This window comes from Oncorhynchus kisutch, linkage group LG15 (assembly GCF_002021735.2).
Source record: "Oncorhynchus kisutch isolate 150728-3 linkage group LG15, Okis_V2, whole genome shotgun sequence".
NCBI classification, from domain to species: domain Eukaryota; kingdom Metazoa; phylum Chordata; class Actinopteri; order Salmoniformes; family Salmonidae; genus Oncorhynchus; species Oncorhynchus kisutch.
Window position 1 is genome coordinate 51,344,107 of NC_034188.2, and position 27,981 is coordinate 51,372,087.

Here is a 27,981-nt window from a genome sequence, read left to right on the forward strand (position 1 = left end):
CATGACAGCTGACTTGGAGTTTGCCAAAAGGCACCTAAAGGACTCTCAGACCATGACAAACAAGATTTTCTCGCCTGATGAAACCAAGATTGAACTCTTTGGCCTGAATGCCAAGCGTCACGTCTGGAGGAAACCTGGCACCACTGGGAGACTAGTCAGGATCGACAGAAAGATGAAAGGAGCAAACTAGAGAGATCCTTGATGAAAATCTGCTCCAGAGTGCTCAGGACCTCAGACTGGGGCAAAGGTTCCAACAGGACAACGACCCTAAGCACTCAACCAGGACAATGCAGGAGTGGCTTCGGGGCAAGTCTCTGAATGTCCTTGAGTGGGCCAGCCAGAGCCTGGATCTAACATCTCTGGAGAGACCTGAAAATAGCTGTGCAGCGACGCTACCCATCCAACCTGACAGAGCTTGAGCGGATCTGCAGAGAACAATGGGAGAAACTCCCCAAATACAGGTGTGCAAAGCTTATAGCGTCATACCCAAGAAGACTCAAGGCTGTTATCGCTGCCAAAGGTGATTCAACAAAGTACTGAGTAAAGGGTCAGAACGCTTATGCAAATGTGTAAAATAATTATCTATTTTTTGCAAAAATGTCTAAAAACCTGTTTTTGCTTTGTTATTATGGAGTATTGTGTAGATTGACGAGGGGGATTAACATTTTTTAAATATATTTTAGAATAAGGCTGTAACGTAACAAAATGTGGAAAAAGTCAAGGGGTCTGAATACTTTCCAAATGCACTGTAAATGTCCATCTCACACAAACACACGGGTCATACAAACGTTATAGTTTCTCACTAAAATCTCTCCAAAAAGACAAGAGGTTCAGGGTGATAATTTTGATTACGTTGTGGCTGCAGCTTTCAAGCCTCGATTGAGTAAAGGTATGAAATAACGATCCTTTACCGTTAATACTAAACTACTCTATAGAAATCCACTATCAACATTGCATTGAACATGTTTAAATAAAAATTATTCAAACTTATAGCACTTTGCCATTTGTTGTTGTTGTCGTCATTTGCTTTGTGACAAAAGTATATTGAATCACAAAACCCTTTGGGGAAAAAAAATGTAAACCAAAAGCCTGAGTTCAAATAAACTTTTCTATCTAAAATACAGAACACATAAGAAAGACCCACAGACTTTTACACACAGAGAAAATCGATTACACAAATATAGACCATTGCTGATTAGAGTATTTATACATTATATCGCAAATTCACATAGGGCTAGTTCATCCATTCAACACTGCAACATGGGCTACATCTCCTCATTCTACATCACCAGCATGGATGACTACAGAGAATCCAAGTACTCCTTCGTAATAAATATAGAATAAACTGATATAAATTTTTTTTTTTACATCAATCAAAACCATATTTAGGTGAACACAGCATGAGCTGGCTCAGAGTATGGCTTGGGAATTGTACAGGGCACTTTGATTCATAAAGTAAACATGATCAGGAGTAAATCAACTCAAACGAGGCACTCTCACAGAGTGCCTGTGCAAAATAAAACTACAATTAAAAAAAACATTCTAACATTGATATTATGAACTAAAAATGAACTCTTTATCCCAGCAATTTAACATACCCAACCACACAAATTAATAGAGGTCAGCAAACAACCACCATCCAAATCAATCATGCCTTTCACTGATCCCCTTTATTCCCCCTCTCTCTTTGAATGTCATACACACTTCCTCTCAGTCCTCTCTCACTCACTCACACACACACCTCGTCACCTTTGCCACTCACACTCTCTACTTGTCTTGGCCTTTGTTGCTGCCGTGGTGCCGGTTGCCATGGGAGTGGTTGGCGCGGTCCCGACAGTCTGGACACTCCTCTCCGTCATCGTCCTCGTCCTCCTCATGTATAATCTCCACCTCCAGGCGTCCGATGTAGAGAGATACCGCACACAGCCAGAAGAGGGCGACGCTGCTCACCACAGCAACATTCAGCAGCACGGCAGGCAGGGAGAGAAGCATCATCCTCCTCAGCGAAAACAGGCTGCCCACGTAGGACGCCCCGCCGAACGATACACACACACCACCCAGGATGAAGAAGGCTGGGGGTGGGGAGAGAGAGAGAGGAGGATGACCAAAATAGGTAACTTGTGTTTATAATGGGTGTGTTTCAGTAACCTTTAAGGTCTTTTCTCATAATTATGCTTTGCTCCAATAGAATATAGAGCCACACCCCTGGCCCTCCTAGTCTCCTTACCATATCCTGCCTCTCGTCCCACATCACTCTGGACGAAAGCGATGACCCCGATCCCGGTGGCCAGGAGTCCGTTCCGGAACCAAGACAGGAACCCTAGAACAGAACATCACGGAGCTTACAGCCCAGTCTGAAAACAACCCCTCACCTCTTTCTCTAACCCTACCAGTGTTTGCAGTCAGGAGCTTTTCCCATATTGCTCACGTTTCTGGATTCAGATGTGTAGCCTACAGATGCATGCATATTGTGTTTATCTTCTTTCGCTACAATAACTGGTCTAACTGTGCCAACAGGAATTCTACCAAAATGCATAGCAAAGTAATTCAATAAATAGCCTAGGTCTTTGAACCTCTTCCTAATCTAAATGTGCAGTTACCAGTTTCGTGGGACTTTTTCAGCATCTGCAGAGCAAAACAAAAATAGCAGTGATTTAGAAAGGTGGTTCATGTCCGCACACAGATCCTTTCTGTAACGCTGGAGTACATTCAAGTCATTTGGAAAAGCAACAAGGCGAATCAAGTCGCACATCATTTTCTGGAATGGCAAGACTTTACCGTCCCTTTGAACTTACCAAGGCATCCGCCTTATCGAGTTCTGTCAGAAGATGATACTCTGGCATCCGAGCCTTGCCCCATGGCCCCTTCTCAGCCACCCATTTCCGCGACGACCCGTGGACTCTCCTCACCGGCAGTCCCCCGAGGTACTGAGGCCTGACGTGCTTCACAACCCAGGCGAACTGATTTGCAATCCGCGGCAGCTGTCTGCACGTAAACCAACTCAAGGCAGCCATAGCTCGCTAAAAACACAACACGACCTTTGCATGCCCTGTGAACTTTCACACTGCAAACGACACACGGAAAGGAGGCGGTGCTCCCGTGCCAACATGCTGTTGTAGCGCCGTCCAGCGTTTGTTATCGTAAAATAAACCGCGCCATAATCTTCCTTTATGAAATGTGTATTTTATTTTGTAAATGTTTAACGTAGACTGTTTCTCCTTTACTACCAGATTTCCTCTCTAGGCACATCCTGTTAACCTCCTTCTACTTTACCTGCACCTTGTGTTTAGCTCATTCAGCCACCAGAGGGCATCGCTAGACTACAAAACGGATTCCATGATCATAGGGCCAATGAAACAGTTTTAGGTTTTGAAATTGTTTGTGTGTCAGGGTTTCTCCTAGGACCCGAATTAGTGGGGCACATGTGAAAGGTATAAAAACAACCCTTGGACACGGTGAAGCTATCAACTTTTTCTAGAAGGTTCAGTGTAGAGTCTGTGCTGCTTTATTGCTGTGCCCGGCTGTTACGCACGTGTGGGCAACCATTTTGGTGAGAAGTTACGTGTTGAGTTTGGTTATCAGTGTTTTTTTGTTTTTGTTGAACAACATTTCCAATGTTTCAAAAAAAAGTTATGCCTCTACAGTAATGCCCCTTTAGTTTCCAGTTGGTTTGTGTTTGGATAGGCTTTATAAATGTGCTTAGAATCTCTGACTCTAAATATGTTACAGTGGTGTTGATGTTAGTTGTGTGAATGTTCTCCATGTACAGTGCCTTCAGAAAGTATTCACACCCCTTTACTTGTTCCACATTTTGTTTTGTTACAGCCTGGATTTAAACTTGATTAAATGTAGATTGTTTTGTCACTGGTCTACACACAATAACCCATAATGTCAGTATTATTATTATAATTTAAAAAAAACAAATTAATAAAAAATGAAAAGCCAAAATGTCTTGAGTCAATAACTATTCAGTCCCTTTGTTATGGCAAGCCTAAATAAGTCCAGGAGTAACAAATTGCATATACTCACTCGATGTGCCGTAATAGTGTTTAACATGATTTTTGAATGACTACCTCATCTCTGTAACCCACACACACATTATCTGTAAGGTCCCTCAGTCGAGCAGTACATTTCAAACACAGACTCAAGCACAAAGACCAGGAAGGTTTTCCAATGCCTCGCAACCATTGGTAGATGTATCTAAAAAAAATACATAGAATATTCCTTTGAGCATGGTGATGTTATTAATTACACTTTGGATGTTGTATCAATCACTACAAAGACAAAGGTATCCTTCACAACTAAGTTGCCAGAGAGGAAGGAAACCTTTCAGAGATTTAACCATGAGGCCAATGGTGACTTTAAAACAGTTACAACATTGTAGTTACTCCACAATACTAACCAAAATGACAGTGCAAGGAAGGAAGCATGTACAGAATACAAATATTCCAAAATATGCATTCTGTTTGCAATAAGCCACTAAAGTAAAACTGCAAAAAATAAATGAACTTCATGTCCTGAATACAAAAGCGTTATGTATGTATTTTAAATCATGGTGGTGGCTGCATCATGTTATGGGTGTGCTTGTTATGGGCAAGGACTAGGGACTTTTTTAAAGATAAAAATAAACTGAATAGAGCTAAGCACAGGCAAAGTCGTAGAGGAAAACCCGGTTCAGTCTGCTTTCCAACAGACACAAATTCACCTTTCAGCAGGACAATAACCTATAACACAAGGTCAAATATACACTGGAGTTGCTTCCCAAGATGACATTGAATGTTTCTAAGTGGCCTAGTTACAGTTTCGACTTCAGTTGGCTTGAAAATCTATGGCAAAACTTGAAAATGGCTGTCTAGCAATGATCAACGACCAACTTGACAGAGCTTGAAGAATTTAAAAAAAGAATAATGTGCAAATATTGTACAATCCAAGTGTGCAAAGATCTTCGAGACTTACCCAGAAAGACTCACAGCTGTAATCCCTACCAAAGGTAATTCAGGGTCGAATACTTTTCTAATCAAGATATATTTGTTTTATTATTATAGTTTTAACACAATTCTTTTTTTTGTTGAAAAAGTAAAGGGGTCTGAACACTTTCTGAAGGCGCTGTATGTGTCAATGACTGTGTAGCTTACTGCTGCTTTTGGATGTGTGTGTGCGTGCATGTGTGACTGTAAGGATAAGTGGGGGACCTCTTCCTGTCGGTCTCTCTGTGCGGTGGGCCCTTTGTCTCCCTGCAGTCCTTGGGGACACCGACCGACCATGCCCGCCCTACCTGACAATTGTTTAGCGTGAGGAGCACGGGGAGGCAGACGGGGGGTCTCAGGAACAAGGGTGTGTGTGTGTGTGTGTGTGTGTGTTGACAAGGGGCTTTCAGGAAGGCCAACAACCCTTTGATGTGATGAGCAGCTGACACTCTGGTCTCAGTCACGCCACCCTACTACTGACCATGCTGGACACACACACACGCACACACACACACACACACACACACACCAGCTTTAAGATCAGTTTTAGCGTTTACCTGAATAATGCTCAGGGCTAGGGAGGGACGGGAGGAAATCTGATTAGAAACCGAGAGAAATGGAATGAATATATGAAGTTGGTGAAAGCTTTAGGTGGGAGAACCTCTTTAGTTGAAGAAAATGGCAGAAGTGTGCTCCAGTACAGAACATACCTCCTAGACCTCTCAGCAGTCAACATCCTGGGTTAGACTAAATGGGTGTCCTGTGTGGCTCACTTGGTAGAGCACGGCACTTGCAATGCCAGGGTTGTGGCTTACAATTCCCACGGAGGACCAGTATCAAAACCACTGTAAATCGCTCTGAATTAGAGCGTCTGCTAAATTCTGTGAAAGAGAAGATGCCAGGCTTTACTTTATGCTGATCACGCTTTTAAAATGGAAGTGCAAACAGTAAATGGTTTTATACTGTGATAATTGAAGGGCAACACACCACGGTACTATTCCAACAGGAACAGTCCATTCAACAAGGCAAGCCTGCTGGTCTGGATGTCTGGGCCCCAGTATCCACAAAGTGCCTCAGAGTACGAGTGCTGATCTAGGATGAGTTTATAATCTCATGAATATGATCTTAAAGGCTAAACTGATCCTAGATCAGCACTCCTACTCTTGAGATGCTTTGGGAGATGGGCCCTGAACACTGAGCAGTGAGGTGTTGAAGTTGTGGTTATCAGAAGAGGCGCTTGTGTGGTGACTATATACTTCTGGACTGGCTCCAGGAGTGAGCAGAAAAATAAGTGGATGTGAATGAAGTTTTTTTTTCCAGACGAGAAGTGAGAGGCACTCGAACCATTGTCTTGGTGTGTTTGTGTGGCTGTGTTAATCTTCCAAATGATGTGTGGGTGTGTGTCTCGCTCTCTCGCTGTGTGTGTCTCTCCATGTGTGCATCTTTGTGTGTGTGTGTGAGTGGATTTATGTTGGCACATACTGTAGCAGCCGTGTTGGTAGATACGTGATACTGATATGGTTACATAAAGGGGGCTGAGGCTACGAGCATTGGGGTTATGAAACGAGGTAGTAGAGGGAGGAGCAGGTATGGGGTTAGTATAGGGGGAGGGGCAGATTAAGGGGATCTCATAGACTACGTCCCAAATGGCACCCTATTCCCTTGTGCACTACTGGTCAAAAATAGTGCACTGCATAGGGAATAGGGTGTCATTTGGAATGGAACCCTCGAGTTCACTCCGTTCTTCAAAACAATGTGCGATTGCAATGTGTGACCACATTGTAATCTCCTCAACTCTTTAGTGACATACAATCTGCCAACCTTACCACAGTTTTGTATTCCTCTCTCGGTTTCTCTGTCTCTTGCCATTCGTTCCATCGTTATACCTCCCTGTTCTTTCCTCCATTGCTCCTGCTGAGACAGGTCTGGGAGAGGAAATGGCTGCAGAATTGTGGTTAGAGATTGGACTTCTTACTGTATGGCCTCAGTGTGTGTGTGTGTGTGTGTAAATAGCATCCATAATTCCCCTGAACGTCCACAGTGTGAAGGTCCATGCTCTGTGTGATATCAGTGACTGTCCAGAATCAGAAAGCAGTACTCCATATTCAAGAAGGCAAAATAACAAGTCTTCTTATACAAAAACACATTTTAATTAAATACTGCAAAATTCAGAAAAAAAATTAGGCAACTTTTTTTGTTCTCATTGTTTGTTACTATTGCATCTCAATAACCATATTATCCACAGCATAAAAGCATTTTCTACATTTCCATTGTTATCATTTACAGATAGCATTTCTGAAAAGTGATATTTTTTACTTCTCTCTTACCCAGTCTGTAACACACACACACACACACACACACACACACACACACACACACACACACACACACACACACACACACACACACACACACACACACACACACACACACACACACACACACACACACACACACACACACAAAGTCAAGCGCATCCTCACCCCCATTCAAGGCCAGGGTGCACACATGCACAAACAGTCATGTTTAACTAGCCTTGTGGGGACACAAAACAGATTCCCTTTCAAAATCCTATTTTCCCTCCCCTAACCCCAAAACCTAACCTTAACCCATAACCCCAAAACCTAACCTTAACCCCTAACCATAATTCAAACCTTAACCCCGTAGAACTATACTTATGGGGACTCACAAAATGTCCCCAGTTGGTCAAATTTCTGTTTGTTTACTATTCTTGTGGAGACTTCTGGTCTTTCACACAGACCCTCCTGTGCATTAACGTTTGCTTCTGTGGAATTGAACAAGGTTGACTGAGGGTTTGGGGTCAGGTTAAATTCAGATGTCGTGGTAAACCGTGTCCAATCGATTGTATGTGTGAGTAGACCAGAATGCACTGTAGGTGATGTTGATAGTGCTGATGCAGCCTCTAGTCTTGGTACCAGTAGGGTTGGGGCATACAGGTGCAATTGGGACCACTAAGGTACTAGAAACAGGTTTGCTTGTACAGTACATCTTCTTTACACTCCCTCACGCACGTACACAGATGCACACAGTCGTACACACGTCAACAAAATACACCCTAGAAACATTCAGCAAACCCTGTTTCGACCCGACCCACTGACGGCTTGCACAGGTTCCAGTGTTTTTGTGGAAGTGTCTGTGTGAGCTTTGCGTCGGCGCCGCCTTCAAAACGTTTCACAAACAAAAACACGTTCTTGGAATTGTTACATTGCGTTCCCGACATGGCACACCCCTTCGATTCTCACTGGCTGTCGCACGAACAAACAAACATTATTGAGGAGGCCGTGAAAGCACTTTATCTGTTGGACTAGTCGAGTTAAAAGTCGAGTTGAATAGAGTCTTCATGCTTCTCTAGGTTAAAGAGTCTTCAGTCTTCTCTGCGTTAAAGAGAGTCTTCAGTCTTCTCTGCGTTAAAGAGAGTCTTCAGTCTTCTCTGTACGCTGGTGGCAGGTGGCTAACCCTAACAGTTTCTCCAGCAACATGACTGCTGGGAGAAGCTGAATGCCACCCTGCTGTATGATATGTAAAGGATCATTTCCTGTGAGGTCACTTCCTCTTTAACGGCGCGTTGTTGATTGATGGCTGGATGTAGCTGAGGCAACATGCTGGATGTGTCACGATGTGTGTGATGGTCAGGACCTCCAAACACATTTCCCTAACTGTCCTGTTCTAACCTGATGGTAGAGAAGAAAGAAAAAAAATGTTGGGGGAGGTTCTCTTCTGCACTGTTGAACCAATCTAGTACATTTGGAGGAGGAGTTAAGATTGCTAACGTCCAAAAGTGGAAGTCGCGTCACAGGCTCGCTTTCCATTTCCCCTGAAAACCGGATGCAATCGTTTTCCTCCGACCATACAGAGGGTGCTCCTGTCTCCTTAGGCCTGCTTTCTGATTGGACAAAATGCCCTCATCTTTTGACTGAGCTGAGCAGAGAAGATTGCTTTCTGATTATAATATAAACAGCGATGATTATTGAAAGGGCAAAAACTGAAAAACAAGAGCCGGTCCAATCGGTTTCTTGTCTCAAATTATTTTTTAAAACTTCTCTGATGAAGATGAGTCATCTTCATCCTCTTCGGCCCTTACGCCACCTGAGTTAGTCTGACCCTGCCTCGCTCTTCTCACCAACTGATTCCACCGTGTTCCATCTCCGCCCCCTTTCCCTCAACCGCCCAATCAGATGCTGCCGTATTTCCTCACAGCCAATCAAGAGCTGTTTCAGACGACTGACAAGAGACAGAGTGGGCAGGGCCTGCTAGGTTTACAGCGTCTCCCCTCAGAATAAAATGTCCAATAGCAGCGCGGGTAGGCACATGCACATCCAGAAAGCACTCGTGGGGGGGGGGGGGGGGGGGGGGGGGTTGGACGGGATTGGACGGGATTTAGGTTTTGTTGTTTTGAGTGACGGGCACTTGAACACCTTTCTGTCCGGTTGCTATGGAAACAAGAAATGGCAGAGGAGACGAGTCTAAATACTGTTTGAAAAGTGGACTGTACAAAGTGCATAAACCGTTTCAGGCACACTATTACATGTAAGTCAGACAGTCAGAACTGTAACTCACCCAATCTGTACTTCTCTTTGGCCTCGGCCCGCTCCTTGGCATCAAAGTACCAGACAGTGATGGCATAGCTGTAACACACAGATCTGATCAGACTGACAACACAGATTCTCAGCTCAGGAGCAAGTACAGACCAATTCAGTACAGTATAGTACAGTACAGAGTAGGAGAGGCTTGTGCTATACAGTGCATTTGGGAAAGTATTCAGACACGTTGACTTTCTCCACATTTTGTTACGTTACAGCCTTCTCTAATGGATTAAATACATTTTTTCCCGCATCAATCTCACACAATACCCCATAAAGACGAAGTGAAAACAGTTTATTTTTTATTTTTGCAAATGTATAAAAAAAAAGAAAGTTACATAAGTTATCAGACCCTTTGCTGTAAGACTCGAAATTGAGTCCAGGTGCTTCCTGTTTCCATTGATCATCCTTGAGATGTTTCAACAACTTGATTGGTGGTAAATTCAATAGATTGGACATGATTTGGAAACGCACACACCTGTCTATATAAGGTCCCACAGTTGACAGTGCACGTCAGATCAAAAACCAAGCCATGAGATCGAAGGAATTGTCCGCAGAGCTCCGAGACAGGATTGTGTTGAGGCACAGATCTGGGGAAGGGACCAAAACATTTCTGCAGCATTGATGGTCCCCAAGAACACCGTGGCCTCCATCATTCTTAAATGGAAGAAGTTTGGAACCACCAAGACTCTTCCTAGAGCTAAGCCGCCCGACCAAACTGTGCAATCGGGGGGAGAAGGGCCTTGGTCAGGGAGGTGACCAAGAACATGATGGTTACGTTAACAGAGCTCCAGAGTTCCTCAGTGGAGATGGGATAATCTTCTAGAAGGATAACCATCTCTACAGCACTCCATCTGACAGGCCTTTATGGTAGAGTGTCCAGACGGAAGCCACTCCTCAGTAAAAGCACATGACAGCCCACTTGGAGTTTACAAAAAGGCGCCTAAAGGACTCTCAGACTATGAGAAACAAGATTCTCTGGTCTGATGAAACTAAGATTGAACTCTTTGGCCTGAATGCCAAGAGTCACATCTGGAGGAAGCCTGGCACCATCCCTATGATGAAGCATGGTGGTGGCAGCATCATGCTGTGGGGATGTTTTTCAGCATCAGGGACTATTCGGGATCAAAGAAAAGATGAATGGAGCAAAGTACAAAGAGATCCTTGATGAAAACCTGTTTCAGAACACTCAGGACCTCAGACTGGGTGCGAAGGTTCACCTTCCAACAGGACAATGACCCTAAGCACACAGCCAAGACAACGCAGGAGTGGCTTTCGGGACAAGTCTCTGAATGTCCTTGAGTGGCCCAGCCAGAGCCCGGACTACAACCCGATCGAACATCTCTGGCGAGACCTGAAAATAGCTGTGCAGCGACGCTCCCCATCCAACCTGACACAGCTTGAGAGGATCTGCAGAGAAGAATGGGAGAAACTCCTCAAATACTGGTGTGCCAAGCTTGTTGCGTCATACCAAAGAACACTTGAGGCTGTAATCACTGCCAAATGTGCTTCAACAAAGTACTGAGTAAAGGGTCTGAATACCTATGCAAATATTGTATTTCCGTCTTTTATAAATTAGCAAACATAAAAAATTTAAAAAACGTTTTTGTAGATTGATGAGGGAAAAAAAACAATTTAATCCATTTTTGAATAAGGCTGTAATGTAACAAAATGTGGAAAAAGTCAAGGGGTCTGAATACTTTCCAAATGCATAGTATACTGTATTGGCAGTGGAGGGTTAAGTGAGGGTTCTTGCCTCTGGCAGTGGAGGGTTAAGTGAGGGTTCTTGCCTCTCCTGTGAGGCTTCTCAGTGGGGTTGTGTTGTTTATTCCTGTCTCTCTCCCTCAAGCCCGAGAGCTGCAATTGAACCGACGACTGCCCCCCTACCGCCCTCCTCCCTCCCTCCCTCCACCCCTGAACCCAATCCCAGTCAGGAAATACGTTCTTCCTGTCCTGAGCCCCACCTCACCCCCCAGCTGTCAGACAGAGAGGAGAGGACTAACTAATGAACTAGAATCAAGCCAATGACGTGTCACATTTTTGTGGTGTTCTTCTGACTAATGCATTCCAGGATTCAGCACGTAGATGAAAACAATCTTGTGCATGATCACAACATCAGGCAGGAGTCTGAATAGGCTTTGGCTGAGTTCATACTTCTCTCAACAGTGGATCATCAGCATGAGAGTGGATCTATAATCTGTTAAAGGGATACGTCGGGATTTTGGCAACAAAGCCTTTTATCTACTTCTCCAGAGTCCGATGAACTCGCGGAAACCATTCTTATGTCTCTGCGTGCAGTTTTGAAGGAAGTTGCTAACTAGCGTTAGTGCATGCTAGTAGATACCATAGACTGCCAGTCATTGCGCTAACGCTAAGTAGCATTGAGTCGCTAAGCTACCTCTAACTTCCTTCATACTGGATACCGAGACATAAAAATGGTATCCAATGAGTTCATCTGACAAATCCAAAGTATCCCTTTAATAGAGCAGGTCAAAGTTTCCCCAACAACATTAGGAGCCTTTAGTGAACATATACTGTCCTGTGCTGTGTGTGAAGGAAGTAAAGTGGGTTAGAGGTTGTAAGGGCTCGGCAGAGAGAAGAAGTGTGGGGGTGGTGAGTGGATGTGGTTATGTTCAAACCATGTGGCACACATCCAAATGAAATGTATTTGTCACATGCGCCGAATACAACAGGTGTAGACACACAGTGAAATACACAGTGAAATACAGTGAAATGCTAACTTACAAGCCCTTAACCAACCATGCAGTTTTAAGACAAATAAGTGTTCAGTAAAAAAATGGATAAGTAAAAAATGTTTTTAAAAAACGAATAGCTAAAGAGCAGCCGTAAAATAACAGTAGCGAGGCTATATAGAGAGAGTACTGGTACAGAGTCAATGTGCGGGGGCACGGGTTAGTTGAGGTAATTGAGGTAATATGTACATGTAGGTAGAGTTAAAGCGATTATGCATAGATAATAAGGAGTAGCAGCAGTGTAAAAGAGGGGGGAGGGAGGGATGCAAATAGTCTGAGTAGGCATTTGATTAGCTGTCCAGGAGTCTTATGCCTTGGGGGTAGAAGCTGTTACGAAGCCTTTTGTACCTAGACTCCGGTACCGCTTGCCATGCAGTAGCAGAGAGAAACAGTCTATGACTAGGGTGGCTGGAGTATGTGGCCATTTTTAGGGCCTTCATCTGAAGGGAGATCCTGGATGGCAGGAAGCTTGGTCCCGGTGATGTACTGGGCCGTACGCACTACCCTCTGTAGTGCCAGATGGTCGGAGGCCGTGCAGTTGCCATACCAGGCAGTGATGCAACCAGACAGGATGCTCTCGATGGTGCAGCTGTAGAACCTTTTGAGGATCTGAGGACCCATGCCAAATAAGATTCGTCATGCCCTCTTCACAACGGTGTTGATGTGTTTGGACCATGATTATTATTGTTAATTTTTCATTTTCGTTAGGGGTAATATGATAGTTTGTTAGTGATGTTGACAGCTCTCAACCTGCTCCACTACAGCCCTGTCAATGAGAATTGGGACATGCTCTGTCCTCTTTTTCCTGTAGTCCACAGTCATCTCCTTTGTCTTGATCACGTTGAGGGAGAGGTAGTTATTATGGCTCCACATGGCCAGGTCTCTGACCTGTCTCATGACCTGTCTCATCTTTGTTGGTGATCAGGCCTACCACTGTTGTGTCGTTGGCAAACTTAATGATGGTGTTGGAGTCGTGCTTGGCCACGTAGTCATGGGTGAACAGGGAGTACAGGAGGGGACTGAGCATGCACCCCTGAGGGGCCCCCGTGTTGAGGATCAGTGTGGTAGATGTGTTGTTACCTACCCTTACCACCTGGGGGCGGCCCGTCAGGAAGTCCAGGATCCAGTTGCAGAGGGAGGTGTTTAGTCCCAGGATCCTTAGCTTAGTGATGAGCTTTGTGGGCACTATGGTGCTGAACGCTGAGCTGTAGTCAATGAAAAGCATTCTCACATAGGTGTTCCTTTTGTCCAGGTGGGAAAGGGCAGTGTGGAGTGCAATAGAGATTGCATCATCTGTGGATCTGTTGGGGCGGTATGCAAATTGGAGTAGATCTAGGGTTTCTGGGATAATGGTGTTGATGTGAGCCATCACCAGCTTTTCGAAGCATTTCATGGCTACGTACGTGAGTGCTACGGGTAAGTAGTCATTTAGGCAGGTTACCTTAGTGTTCTTGGGCACAGGGACTATGGTGGTCTGCTTGAAACATGTTGGTATTACAAACTCAGTCAGGGAGAGGTTGAAAATGTCAGTGAAGACACTTGACAGTTGGTCAGCGCATGCTCTGAGTACACGTCCTGGTAATCCATCTGAATGTTGACCTGTTTAAAAGGTCTTACTCACATCGGCCACGGAGAGCGTGATCACACAGTCGTCTGGAACAGCTGAAACTCTCATGCATGCTTCAGTGTTGCTTGCCTCAAAGAAAGCATATAATTAATTTAGCTCTTCTGGTAAGCTCGTGTCACAGCTCGGGCTGTGCTTCCCTTTGTAGTCTGTAATAGTTTGTAAGCCCCGTCACATCCAACCAGCATGTTGCCTGTAATCCATGGCTTCCGGGGGGGGTATGTACGTAAGGTCACTGTGGGGATGACGCTATCAATAAACTTATTGATGAAGCCAGTGACTGATGTGGTGTACTTCTCAATGCCATCGGAAGAATCCCGGAACATTTTCCAGTCTGTGCTAGAAAAACAGTCCTGTAGCTTAGCATCTGCGTCATCGGACCACTTCTTTATTGACTTCTTTAAGTCCCCAGCCTCTAGGAGCGCCACCTCTGGATGCGCGTTTTCCTGTTTGCTTATGGCCTTATACAGCTCATTGAGTGTGGACTTAGTGCCAGCATCGGTTTGTGGTGGTAAATAGACAGCTACGTGGTCTACAGCTTATCATGAGATTCTCTACCTCAGGGGGCCAAAACCTCGAGACTTCCTTAATATTAGATTTTGTGCACCAGCTGTTACAAATCTACACAGACCGCCACCCCTCGTCTTACCGGAGGCATCTGTTCTATCTTGCCGATTCAGCGTAAACCCTGCCAGCTGAATTTTATCCATGCCGTCGTTCGGCCACGACGACTCGGTGAAACACAAGATATTACAGTTTTTAATTGTGTGTGTGTGTGATTGAATACAGTGCGTCTTAGTGAGCATGCAGTGACTATGTAAGTGTACATACTGTGTCACCTATCTGACCCAGTGTGAGTCTATGTCAGCGTGCGTGTGTGTGTGTGTGTGTGTGTGTGTGTGTGTGTGTGTGTTGGGAGAGGCCATACGGGAACGCCTGGTGCCCAAACTGATGACGTATGTCACGTAGCTGAGTCGAGTGGATAGGTTCAGTCAGTCATCCTGATGTGCCCTTCGGAACTAGCTAATTTATGCTGGCAACAACAGTGATTTTGATTGGCGAGGGAGAAATTACTTGTAGTGTTGGTCACCATCTGAATGTCACCGTGACAAGCCAATTAGCTAACGTGACGACAAGCAGGTGCAAATGACCATTGCAACGGTGTTGTATTGAGGTGCTATGTAGCTGCTTCCCATCCGGCAGCTGTACCACGTTGCTGGAGGGAGTTCATGTAGCCAATTTGTTCCATCCCACTTGATTTTACTTAGAGTAGAATAGCAGCCTACACAAGAAGAACTTGTAATACTGCCTCGGTAGTAACCATCTGGATGTCACCATGATACAGTCTAACGTTACTGCTCAACGGGGAGAGTTGCACACAATGTCCTTTGCCCCAGCTCGACGAGCACTGCTGTATGGCAGTGCGGAGAGGGAAGTAGCTAGATATCCTGGCCTGATATTGGATACGCTGACAGGTAAAGCATGGTTTTCACCGAAAATGTGCAACTACGGCATTAACGTCTACAAAAAAAGATTCGGAACACTCTCCCAAGTCATAACTTCGGCAGACAAGTTTAAAATTCTCACTGAACTTTCTAGCTACATGCATAAATTAGCTGGCTGGGAAGGGCTCATCAGGACGACAGACGGAACTGACTGAAGCCAATCCGTCCTCGACTCTCAGCTACGCGACATACGTCATCAATTTGGGCACCAAGCGTGTCCGTATATACCCTTTCTTGGGTGCGTGGCTGCATCTGTGGTCACAGTGGTTACTCACCGTGTAGCGTAGGCTGGCTTAACCTCGTGTGGGTTCCTGCGGTCGGACCAGAAGATAAGCAGACGGTCAAACAGCGGTTCTATGTTGGCCACCACACTCTTCCCCTCTGGATAGATCTGCAGCAGACCTCCTTGAACCTGACCACACACACAAATAGGTTTCCTGTTGGATGCACAGTGTCTTATCCATAGCCTTGAGGTTAGAGAGGCAGGAAAAGCTGGTGGCACTGTAAAGTACAGTATATCAGATGTATTTTAACCAAGTAGGCCAGTTGAGAACAAGTTCTCATTTACAACTGCGACCTGGCCAAGATAAAGCAAAGCAGTGCGACAAAAACAACACAGAGTTACACATGGGATGAACAAACATACAGTCAATAACATAATATAAATAATATATATACAGTGTGTGCAAATGTAGTAAGATTAGGGAGGTAAGGCAATAAAAAGGCCATAGAGGCGAAATAATTACAATTGAGCATTAACACTGGAGTGATAGGTGTGCAGATGATGTTCAAGTAGAGATACTGGGGTGAAAAAAAGCAAAAAGAAATAACAATATGGGAATGAGGTAGTTGGGTGGCCTTTACAGATGAGCTGTGTACAGGTGCAATGATCGGTAAGCTGCTCTGACAGCTGATGCTTAAAGTTAGTGAGGGAGATTTAGGTCTCCAGCTTCAGTGATTTTTGCAATTCGTTCCAGTCATTTGCAGCGGAGAACTGGAAGGAGAGGCGGCCAAAGGAGGAGTTGGCTTTTTGGATGACCAGTGAAATATACCTGCTGGAGCGCGTGCTACGGGTGGGTGTTGCTATGGTGACCAGTGAGCTGAAAAAAAGCGGGGATTTACCTAGCAAAGACTTATAGATGACCTGGAGCCAGTGGGTTTGGCGACGAATATGAAGCGAGTGCCAGCCAACGAGAGCATACAGGTCGCAGTGGTGAGTAGTATATGAGGCTTTGGTGACAAAACGGATGGCACTGTGATAGACTACATCCAATTTGTTGAGTAGAGTGTTGGAGGCTATTTTGTAAATGACATCGCCAAAGTCTAGGATTGGTAGGATCAGATTTACGAGGGTATGTTTAGCAGCAAAAGTGAAGGAGGCTTTATTGCAAAATAGGAAGCCGATTCTAGATTTAATTTTGGATTAGAGATTCTTAATGTGATTCTGGAAGGAGGGTTTACAGTATAACCAGACACCTAGGTATTTGTAGTTGTCCAGATATTCTAAGTCAGAACCGTCCAGAGTAGTGATGCTAGTCAGGCGGGCGGGCAGCAATCGGTTGAAGAGTATGTATTTAGTTTTACTTGCATTTAAGAGCAGTTGGAGGCCACAGAAGGAGTGTTGTATGGCATTGAAGCTCGTCTGGAGGTTTGTTAACACAGTGTCCAAAAAAGGGCCAGAAGTATACAGAATGGTGTCATCTGCGTAGAGGTGGATCAGAGAATCACCAGCAGCAAGAGCGACATCATTGATATATACAGAGAAAAGAGTCGGCCCGAGAATTGAACCCTGTGGCACCCCAATAGAGACTGCCAGATGTCCGGACAACAGGCCCTCCGATTTGACAGTAGGTGAACCAGGCGAGTTCACCTACTGTTGAGTCTGGCAATAAGAATGCGGTGATTGACAGAGTCAAAAGCCTTGGCCAGGTCGATGAAGACGGCTGCACTGTACTGTCTTTTATCGATGGCGGTTATGATATCGTTTAGGACCTTGAGCGTGGCTGAGGTGCACCCATGACCAGTTCGGAAACCAGATTGCATAGCGGAGAAGGTACGGTGGGATTCTATATGGTCGGTGATCTGTTTGTTAACTTGGCTTTCGAAGACTTTAGAAAGGCAGGGCAGGATAGGTATAGGTTTGTAACAGTTTGGGTCTAGAGTGTCTCCCGCTTTAAATAGGGGGCAGCTTTCCAATCTTTAGGGATTTCAGACGATACGAAAGAGAGGTTGAACAGGCTAGTAATAGGGGTTGCAACAATTGCGGCGGATAATTTTAGAAAGAGAGGGTCCAAATTGTCTAGCCCATCTGATTCGTAGGGGTCCAGGTTTTGTAGCTCTTTCAGAACATCAGCTATCTGGAGTTGGGTGAAGGAGAAGTGGGGGGGGGGGGGGGGGGGGGGCTTGGGCAAGTTGCTGTGGGGGGTACAGAGCTGTTGGTCGGGGTAGGGGTAACCAGGTGGAAAGCATGGCCATCCGTAGAAAAAATGCTTATTGAAATGATCGATTATCGTAGATTTATTGGTGGTGACATTGTTTCCTAGCCTCAGCGCAGTGGACAGCTGGGAGGAGGTGCTCTTATTCTCCATGGACTTTCCAGTATCCCAAAACTTTTTGGAGTTTGTGCTACAGGATGCAAATTTCGGTTTGCTTTCCTAACTGACTGTGTATATTGGTTCCTAACTTCCCTTAAAAGTTGCATATCGCGGAGGCTATTTGATGCTAATGCAGTACGCCACAGGATGTTTTTGTACTGGTCAAGGGCAGTCAAGTCTGGAGTGAACCAAGGGCTTTATCTGTTCTTAGTTCTACATTTTTTTGAATGGGGCATGCTTATTTAAGATGATGAGGAGAGCACTTTTTAAAGAATAACCAGGCATCCTCTACTGATGGGATGAGGTCTTTATCCTTCCACGATACCCGGGCCAGGTCGATTAGAAAGGCCTGCTCGCTGAAGTGTTTTAGGGAGCGTTTGACAGACCCAGGCAATGAGGCAGTGATTGCTAAGATCCTGGTTGAAGATAGAGGAAGTGTATTTAGAGGTCAGGTTGGTCAGGATGCCATCTATGATGGTGCCCGTGTTTATGGATTTAGGGTTGTACCTGGTAGGTTCCTAGATCATTTGTGTGAGATTGAGGGCTTCTTGCTTCGATTGCAGGACGGCCGGGGTGTTAAGCATATGCCAGTTTAGTTAGTCACCTAACTGTACAAACTCTGAAGATAAATGGGGGGCAATCAATTCACATATGGTGTCCAGGGCACAGCTGGGGGCTGGGGGGGTCTATAACAAACAGCAACAATGAGAGACTTATTTCTTGATGTATGAGACTCAATTTTCTATTGTACCTTGACATCCCAGTTCTTGTTGAGATAGTAAATGCAGGTGATGCAGCGGCCGTCACCGTTAGGGTTGTCCACGTGACGGATGTACCCCGTGCCGTTACCTGGGTAACAGGCCACCATAGCCTGAGGAGAGAAGGCAGGGATGTTTAACAGTCGGTTACAGTAAGAACACACACCTCTCAAGACTGCCCTTAAAAGAGTGACTGCCCCTAAAAAAACAACTAATTCCCTTAAACTGCATCGATATGAGTCAGAAACATTTATTCTAGTGTCAAAATTGACTACAAATTGTAAATATGATCATAAGGTCAGTCTCGTCTAAAATGGTGTTTGGGACCTCAGTGCGAGCAAATGAAGGTTGGGTTTGGAATACAATTATGTCAACAAATTACCTCCCCTTTTGGTGCAAATTGCACCTCCGCCTACTTCGCTTTTCTTTATTGAATGGGGCTCGGTTGTTACATCCCCCCCCAGCTAACCACTATGGTTTGTATGCCCTGCCGAAGGACCCTATATCATGCAGAATAGGTGGTTGGATTTCGTTGGTCACCAGTGGTGGTGAGTATACTGGTAGCTAGACAGACTGCTGGTTATGTATATTTTGATAATCATTATCACTATCCAGGCTGTATCACAACCGGCCGTGATTGGGAGTCCCATAGGGCGGCGCACAATTGGCCCAGCGTCGTCCGGGTTTGGCTGGTGTAGGCCATCATTGTAAATAAGAATTTGTTCTTAACTTACTTGCCTAGTTATATAAAAGGTCAAATATTATTATTATCACCAGCATAGCTGACATTAGCTAGATAGCTACCTAACTAGCTAGCTAGCTAACGTTATCCGAGTTGTATTGAGGTAGGTTTTGCCTATGAAACACGATAACATCACCATCACGATCATCATGATTGTGATGTTGCCAGATTGACTTTCGATGCAGTATAAGTTTAGCCAGCTAACTAAGATTTAGGCGACCACCGTATATTAGCTAGCTAACATTAGCATTGCTAGCTAGCTATTTTTGACAAACTTTTGCTAACATTAATGGCAACATAATGACATCTTATGGCAAAGTTGTTTCCTACTTATTTACCTACTTAAGCAATGCCATTCTATTTCCATGCCACTCTAAATTAGTGTAATTTACACTGAACAGTCGCATTAGCCTCTGAAGTACAAGCCATGTCTAGAGCACAAATTCATTTTGGATGCAGCTATGTTGGTACTAACTAGCTAACTCATCTCAACTGTGTACTAACTGGCAGCAACAAACTTAAACCAACCCAGGACCATTATAAAACATGTCACAGTTGGTTGGATAGTGTAACGGCGTCACCGGTCTGAATCTAATCCAATCTGGACCCAGTCAGTCTACAAATGTAAAGCTTAGAATTAGCTTCCAGAATGTTTATAAATGAGGGATGATGACAATCGTTGACCCTGTTTTTCTGTTAGACAAAGTGCACAGCTGGGTTCCCGACTGATCCCCTGGTCATGGATGGATGCTGGGACCTACCAGAAGGAGCAAAGGTGGGTATCATAACCAGCAATGTGATTGCAATGGTTTAGCAACCTCCCCAAATGATTTTATTCACTGTTCACTTGGCATTTTCACAGCTTGTCAGACAAGAATAAAAGTGTGTAATGTGACACCAGTAACCTTCGGACACCTCCTCTATTGTTGCCAGTCTCCCTCGACTCAAATGGAAAGGACATGCCATCGTAAAGGCCTAACTGAACAGTGTTCCTAGAAACATGTATGGAGCCAGCACATGGAAACAAGATGAAGTCCAGACTGACAGATGGGCAGACAACTAGACAATTTTTACGTATTGTCTTTTTTTTAAATTATTGAATTGGTGTCAGTCGATATGGGGAGGAAGACAACCTGTATATTCTCCACCAGGGTCAGGGAACTCCTGTTGTATATGGGACACCACAAAGGAAGGTATGACCACTCTGACATGTTTGCCAAGGTAGCCCCATTACCACCAGACAAAATGCAGATAGGCACAGTGTCTGTATCAGCTGGGCATGACAATGAAAGATGACACTGCTTCTATGGTATTATGTAAAGGGTTGTTTATTCTACATCAGTGGTCACAAACCGGGCGATCGACTGGTCGATCTTCAAGGCATTCCTAGTCGATCACCAAACATTTCTGTAGAAAAGCCAACATCAAAGGCTTGCGTTCCTTTTTTTTTGTATTTGTGGTGCGCTATTGTTCAGAAGCCCTGTGAACCGGGTAGGCAAAGTGTTATCTGTGGCTAAATCGAGTGTGCCTACTGCGCTGGCCAATCGGATAGTCCAAATCACCGTGCCAACAGCTTCCACCACCCCAGCAAAGTTTGATACGAGAGACTGTCAAAGAATACAGCAAAGTGCTGCAGTTTTTATGAGTGAGTTCATGGACTAAGTTTTTATTCAACACTATTACAAAACATACCACGTGCTTCTCCCTACTTCCACTGCAGCGGCAATGAAATGAGTAGTCAAGTGTATCGATAGCCCTGTGTTATTATTATTATCAGCAGCTCTTCGTGTCTATTTTAGTAGCAAGGAATATTTAACTTTGGGGTCACAGAAACAACATGAATTTGTGCATGAGGCAGATGAGGTGCGACTCGAGTTTCGCCATCAGGTGGAAGACGGTGCCCCCTCTTTCTGGTCAATCTCACTAGGGGAAAGGAAGGTGAGAGCAGGGACTGTGAAAGACGGACCCCTCTGCTGCTCTCTCCCTCCGCTGAGACCAATGCTGTGTTCAAAACAACTGGGAACTCGGAAATGTCATACTTCCGAATTCAGTGCGTTTCATCCAACACGGAATTTCAAGTCGGAAACATCTTTTATTTTGAAATATAATATGGTCTGAGAAGAACAATATTAGCAGGCATATAGTTAATATGCTGTGATAATGTACTGCGCAAATCTCATTCCTACAGAACTGTTTTTATTAGGTTAATGTGACATTTAAAAGAGATCTGAGCGGTAGATCTCGGCTTGCTTGTTGACTAATGAAAGGGATCTTGACTCAGAAAAGAGTTGTTGACCACCATTCTACATGGAACTGTTACCACATTTGAAAGTTATCAGAACACCGTTTAGCATATCTATCTCACCATACATCTGCCTGTAGTTATTGAACTCAACCTGCAGGAGAAGTGTTTGTTGTGATTGAGTGGGGAACAGAATAGTCAGCTAGAGATGACATGCAGGAGCTTGCAGGGATTTGTAGTTTTGCATGTCTACTTTGATGCTAATTAGCATTTTCGAATCTGAGAGTAAATAGAGCCGAATATACTGATAAAAGTCAACTTGTCCGAGAGAGATTTACATGATTATCAAATCGTCATGCCAGGGTAAGCCTACACAAAACACAGCCCTTATTTTTAAGTGTTTCTAAAATCTCCTATGGCAAAAAAATGTACGGTGGAAAGAAGTATTGGAACCATTTCCCTGTTTGATTGCTAGGTTTTATGGGTATTATGACTCATACTGTGGTACACTATGGTGTGTGTTGGTGGGGGCAAGGACACACCCAAGAAACACACCCACATCAAACCCCACCATAAGCCAACTCACGTTTGGCTTCTGTCATGGCCGCCAGCATTTCTTGAGGAGCAAGCTAAAAAACTAGGCCAAATCAGAAAGTGCATTTCCCCTTTAAGACGTTAGGCACAGTTCCCCTTTAAGACACTAGACTGGGTGTGAAGCACGCACTGCGCTGTGAAACTAAACGCTGTACCTTTAAGCCATGATGGCCGGGTATGGCAGCCATGTTGCCACCCCCATTCCATTGAGCCTGTACCATATCATCAGTGGGCGGAACCCTTTACCCACCAATCAGGTAAGAGGCTTTAGGAGGTGAGCAGTGGCAGTAGTAAGGCTCTGCTGTGTGTACGGTTACTTAACCCCTTCACTGGTTGTTCGTAGGGATGAAATTCCACTCCATGGGGAACCATATAGGTTACTGTACTCACTCACAGTCCCGTGGTTCTGTATAGAGACAGTCAGCGTCCCAGTGATTTCTCTGTGACTTAAACACTGCTGTGTCGGCCGGCTACAATTCTACATTACGGGTCACACATTACTATAAACCCTGACTGTTCTAAAAACTTTAATGCGGAGAGAGAGATGGGCCATCGTCTTCACAAGACGGTACTTCAAAACTCTTAACTAGCTGGTCCTGTGGAGGACAGGACAGTGAGCATGTAACTACTCAGCTAATGTTCCAACCTCATCTGTACTGGACTGGAAACAGTCCTTTGAGTATTAGTAGAGTAACAATGGCCCCTGGCTGGCATTTCCCCCTGCTAGGCAAGGCTGTGTTAAAGCACATCGTGTCCATGTGCTTCTCTAGGGATGTGTGTGTCTGAATGGGCCTGGGAGTACACATTCCTCTGCTGCACGCAACTATGTGAAAAGCTCACTGACACTAACGCCACGTATCACATAGGCTGCGTTTACACAGGCAGCCCAATTCAGATATTTTTTGTTTTCTTCTTCACTAATTGGTCTTTTGACCAATCAGATCAGCTCTGGAAAAAGATCTGATGTGATTGGCGAAAAGACTCATTAGCGGGGGGGGAAATGATCAGAATTGGGCTGCCTGTGTAAACGTAGCCATATTAGCACATCATGTCCAAATCCAATACCACACACGGTGAACGACCTTGTTCAATACTAATCCTAATAATAATACTGCGTAACAAAAAGGCTCCGATCCAACACCTCTAGAACACCAAGGGGTGGTTTCCCAGACACAGATTTGAATGAATTGTTTACCTTTATTTAACTAGGCAAGTCAGTTAAGAACACATTCTTATTTACAATGACGGCCTAGGAACAGTGCGTTAACCTCCGTGTTCAGGGGCAGAACGACATATTTTTACCTTGTCAGCTCAGTGATTCGATCTAGCAACCTTCCGGTTACTGGCCCAACGCTCTAACCGCTAGGCTACCTGCCGCCCCTGTGCCGGTTCTACGGACACAGATTAACACTAGTCTTGGACTAAAAAGCATTTTCAAAAGATTCTCAATTGAACTTACTTTTTAGTCCAGGACTAGTGTCCGTAGAACTGGCCACAAGTCTTAGTCAGCTCTACAGAAACACACCAAGGTCTGAATATGGCGAATCTGTAGATACATGTCTACATTTATTCCAATAGCACGCTATCCTCATGCTTAAAGTCAGAATATGCACAGAGAAGAGCATAAACATTTATTTATGTTACGGTCTCCTAGCCTTTGTATCTCTGCTGGGGAGGTTATTTGGGTCAGGTTGGGGTTGTGTGTGTGTGTTGTGTGTGTGTGTAGGAATCTGAGCCCTCAGGGTCCCAGTGACGTGGTGTTCCGACCGGGCACTGATACTTTATCACGATACAGGTCAGAACTCATCAGACCCTGGAGAGTACAGTACACCTCATCCCCTCACCGGCTCTAAAACAACAACCTTTTCTCCCTTCGTTTTACTCTCAACTTCCTCTCTTCCTCTCGTCTCACTCTTCAACCGTCTTTTCTCTCCGCCCTCCCTTTGTTCTCCATCTCACCTAGTCTTCCCTTCTCTTAATAACGATATCTTCTTTTCTCTCGGTCTTAACCGTCCCTCTCCTCTCCTCCGTCCCTCCATAGATCCCTTCTCTCTCTTTCCCTCTCCCAGCCCATCACCGAGTACCAGGGGGAGGAGTAAACACTGGTGAAGAGCGGCGGACTGCGTTCCTCTTTCACTCCAGCTAGGCTCGGTTACACAAGTATTGGCTCAGTTATCAGCAAACAACGAGGAGCGAGCAGGGAGAGAACATAGTATCATTCAGTGTCACCCCTTGAAGTGGCAAAAGCCCAGAAGCTTCAATAGAAAGTGACGACAAAATCCTTCACTTTCAAACCCACACAATCCAACACAGTGTCGGTCAGCCTTTTTACATACTGACCAGTGAAGAGCAGCTGTGTCAAACACACACCTCAATAATCAGATCCAACAGTCACAGGAAACCAAAATGACACGCAAATACGCCCATCTGTAGTCAAACCATGAAATCTGGCTCAGTCTCATTATGGAAGAGTGATACAGGCCAAAGTACAAGTGTCCCCCCCCCCTTCGGTGTGTGTGACTCTCTGGCCAGCCTGCCGGCCCGCCATTGTCTCGCCTCATTACCGCACGACGCTCACATGCTGTGGGAGTTCATTAACCTCTGACTCCAGCCCCAGCCCGCTGATCTCTACCCTCCAACAAGTCCTGCACGCACGCACGCACGTACACACACACCAGAGACAGGCCAGAGCTCATCTGAAGGCCCTCCAGGAGTCAGAGGACCGACCATGACCGTAATACAGTGATTTACTGTACTGGGACTGTTGAACGTGGCTACATAATTCAACTGATAACATTGTTGTGTATAACACACAGGACATGAGCTGTAAGTAAGACTTGATTAAGGATTTGGCAAGTGAACATATACAGTCTAATCAGTACAGTAAGAACACTCAGAACAGGGCTGGCTGCTCAAATCTTATGTATTGTGTTTTGACAGACGGGTGTGTGTGTGTGGGGGGGGGGGGGGGGGGGGTGAGAGGGGTCGAGGCTTACAGTTAGTCAACGGTGTTCACGCCAGGGTCAGATCCCCTAGTGGGCCATGCTGCTTCTGGGAAATGTGACGTCATCAGCACCATGGGTGGCGGTGTTGCATTCTGGGAAAGAAATGGTCTTTCCAAGGCACTTGCAAAGCGATCTGACTTTCGCCGTGGCAGAGCTCTTGATGTGGGATTGCGATGAAAAATCCCACCGTCTCCATTCACTCTGCTCTGTTGCTAAGCAATCAGTGTCAGGGGCACAGAGAAATGCTGGTAAACATTTATATGTTGTCAAGCGCTTCCAGAACGTTTTAGTCGCTAATAGTCACATCCTGTAACCTCGTGTCCTCTAACCTCACTCAGTAACCTTACAAAAATGTAAACGGAACAAAAAGGGAAAAAGCACTATAGAGGTAGACATCGAGCCAATAGATGTTTGATGCTTGCACTGACCCCACTGTATGTATTAGCGTGTAGTCTTTTACAAGTCGTCTTTCTTGGCCTGAGAGCATGTGCAACTGTCGCAGTCTTGATGACCCTACTTAACAACCATTAACATGTACCGTGCCACAGCACAGCCCTGGCCTGGAGGACACACACACACACACACACACACACACACAGCTGAAAACAAAGTTATTGTACACCAGCGCTCACATAGACATGAGACAGTCCAAACCAGAGCAGTCAAACCGGCATACGAATGTCACAAACGTCGTCCCCCAACAACGGCATCCCAGTCGCTTGCCTCTCCATATGCTCCCAGCCCTCCGAGTCAGTCAAACAGCGTGATGACAAGCGTGACCCGACGTGTCGCGATCATATCAGCCTTCTTCAATCTCTCTGCGCTTCCTTGCCAATCTAATGGGCACCACTGGCACCAGCATTAATGCCCTAATAGCGTTGCCTTCTGTCTCAGCCCGCATGCCTGCCTGCCAAGATGAAGGCCAGAGAGAGAGAGAGAGAGAGAACAGGCTGTTCCTGGAAAGGAAAATAAATGGCTGAGCACGCAGGCATAGCATGCTGCCAGCAGATAAGAGGCATTGAGGACAGAGGCAGGAGGGGGGCAGGGCTGAACAAATACAGGGCCTGATGCTGGCGAGACAGACACACAGACAGACAGGAGAGAGGGGTGGGCGTCAGGGTAGTGCTACGCTAACTAGCTAGCACTGGGATAGGTTGGTGTATTCTGGGCTGGGATGGGCTGGGGATTTGCCAGGCTGAGCTTAGCTGAAAGTAGGCCTGTGTGAGTTATACTGGACTGGGCTGAGGTGAGCGGTGCTGGCAAATTCTGAGTCGATCAGACGCATGATAAATATGACACGTGTTAGACTGAGGTGAACTCTGTGTGCTCAGCTGGCCTGTGTGTTTCCTGATGAGTCAGTAAGGCTGAGCTAAGGACCGACGGAGCCTCACTGGGTTCTATGGCTCTCTGTGGACCTACTGTAAGCCTTCCGTCTCGGGCCTGAATAACCAGCTGAGCTGACATGAGTTGATGATGTAATGCACCATGCCTGTCTGAATTCTTGGAGGAAAATAGGAGTGCACTGTTACAGGTTTATTTCTAGTGACAGAAACGATTGGATATTCATCCATTAAAATCTCATTATATTTCCATCTTTCTCCTCACCTCTCTAATCTTCTCACAGTTTCCATACTAAAATCACTTTCCCTCCACTGTGGCTGAGTGTATACTTGTTAATATGTCAAGTGTCGAGCAGAAAAAAAACTGATCAGCCTTGAGTCATGCCGGGTGATGTACCCCCCCCCCCATCTTGCGTGAGTCACACTAACCACAGGCTTGAGGGTGTGTGTGTGTGTGAGCGCGCTTCCCCCGGTAACATGGCAAAGCAGTCATTTACACTATGTACACTCTCTATTTAAAATGTTCCTACACTGTCTCCCCTGCCCTGTACATCAGAACATCACACTAACCACCAGTGACCCTGCATGCAAACACATACCCAACCAAGCCGGCTTACTGTCAGCGACATCTTGAGATTGCACGCAAACAAACACAATCTTTAACGCACAGGCATTCACACACTAACACAGAGACAAACAGTGACACACCATGTCAAACCCAAGATGAAATGCATTTGGCCAGTGCTCTCTGTATGTGAAAATCACTTGAAAAAAAGGTGGGTGGGTTAATGTTTAGCATAGGACACCAAAGCAGATTCCCGGACTGCCTTCAGAGTCAGTATGAGTCATCAACCCCTGCTGTGCAATTCTCCAAAATAAGATGAGATCACACCAACCAGGCCCATCCAAAGCCTATTCTCCCTGGAGAAACAACAAGCACTAAAATCTCCTAAGAGGCCACCCAGAGAAAAGTAAATACTCTTTAAAACTATTTTTGCATTCAAGTGCAATGGTTACATTATCCTTCAGCCTTCTGTAAACGGAATGGGTAAGGACAGAAAGTGAAAGCAGTGTGATCCGCTCAGTACCTTAAAGCCTATATGAAGCTCTCATCATTTGGTCTTAGATATCTCTTTGTCTTAGCAGCTAGCTTGGTACTGCACCGTGTGTGCAAGGCAAAATGCTAGTTGCTAGCATCACCCTGGCTGATCCTGTGTGCAGCAGCGTGGCTGGCTCTCTGGGAGGGGCATCTGAGG

General features: G+C 45.3%; 2 protein-coding genes and 1 long non-coding RNA gene across 3 annotated transcripts in view; 1 reads left to right on the forward strand and 2 right to left on the reverse strand.

The window, feature by feature from the left end:
* Positions 1-1,188: 1,188 nt before the first annotated feature.
* LOC109905428 (transmembrane protein 160-like) lies at positions 1,189-3,553 on the reverse strand. The gene is made up of 4 exons (XM_020502790.2): positions 2,796-3,553; positions 2,601-2,625; positions 2,228-2,320; positions 1,189-2,072 (listed from the first exon to the last, which is right to left on the reverse strand). The coding sequence occupies exons 1-4, from the start codon at positions 3,012-3,014 to the stop codon at positions 1,768-1,770; spliced, it is 642 nt and encodes a 213-aa protein (XP_020358379.1). The 5' UTR covers positions 3,015-3,553; the 3' UTR covers positions 1,189-1,767.
* On the forward strand, positions 2,000-2,982 carry LOC116353618 (uncharacterized). Its single transcript, XR_004203095.1, has 2 exons — positions 2,000-2,113; positions 2,189-2,982. It is a non-coding gene; the product is annotated as an uncharacterized LOC116353618 (long non-coding RNA).
* A 3,542-nt stretch (positions 3,554-7,095) lies between the features above and the next one.
* Positions 7,096-27,981, reverse strand: part of LOC109905429 (uncharacterized) — a 34,920-nt gene continuing 14,034 nt past the window's right edge. The window contains exons 3-6 of the mRNA XM_020502791.2: positions 18,796-18,915; positions 15,726-15,862; positions 9,546-9,613; positions 7,096-9,418 (exon numbers count right to left, since the gene is read on the reverse strand). Coding sequence (XP_020358380.1) covers positions 9,366-9,418; positions 9,546-9,613; positions 15,726-15,862; positions 18,796-18,915 — 378 coding nt within the window. The 3' untranslated portion in view covers positions 7,096-9,365. The remainder of the gene's footprint in view (positions 9,419-9,545; positions 9,614-15,725; positions 15,863-18,795; positions 18,916-27,981) is intronic.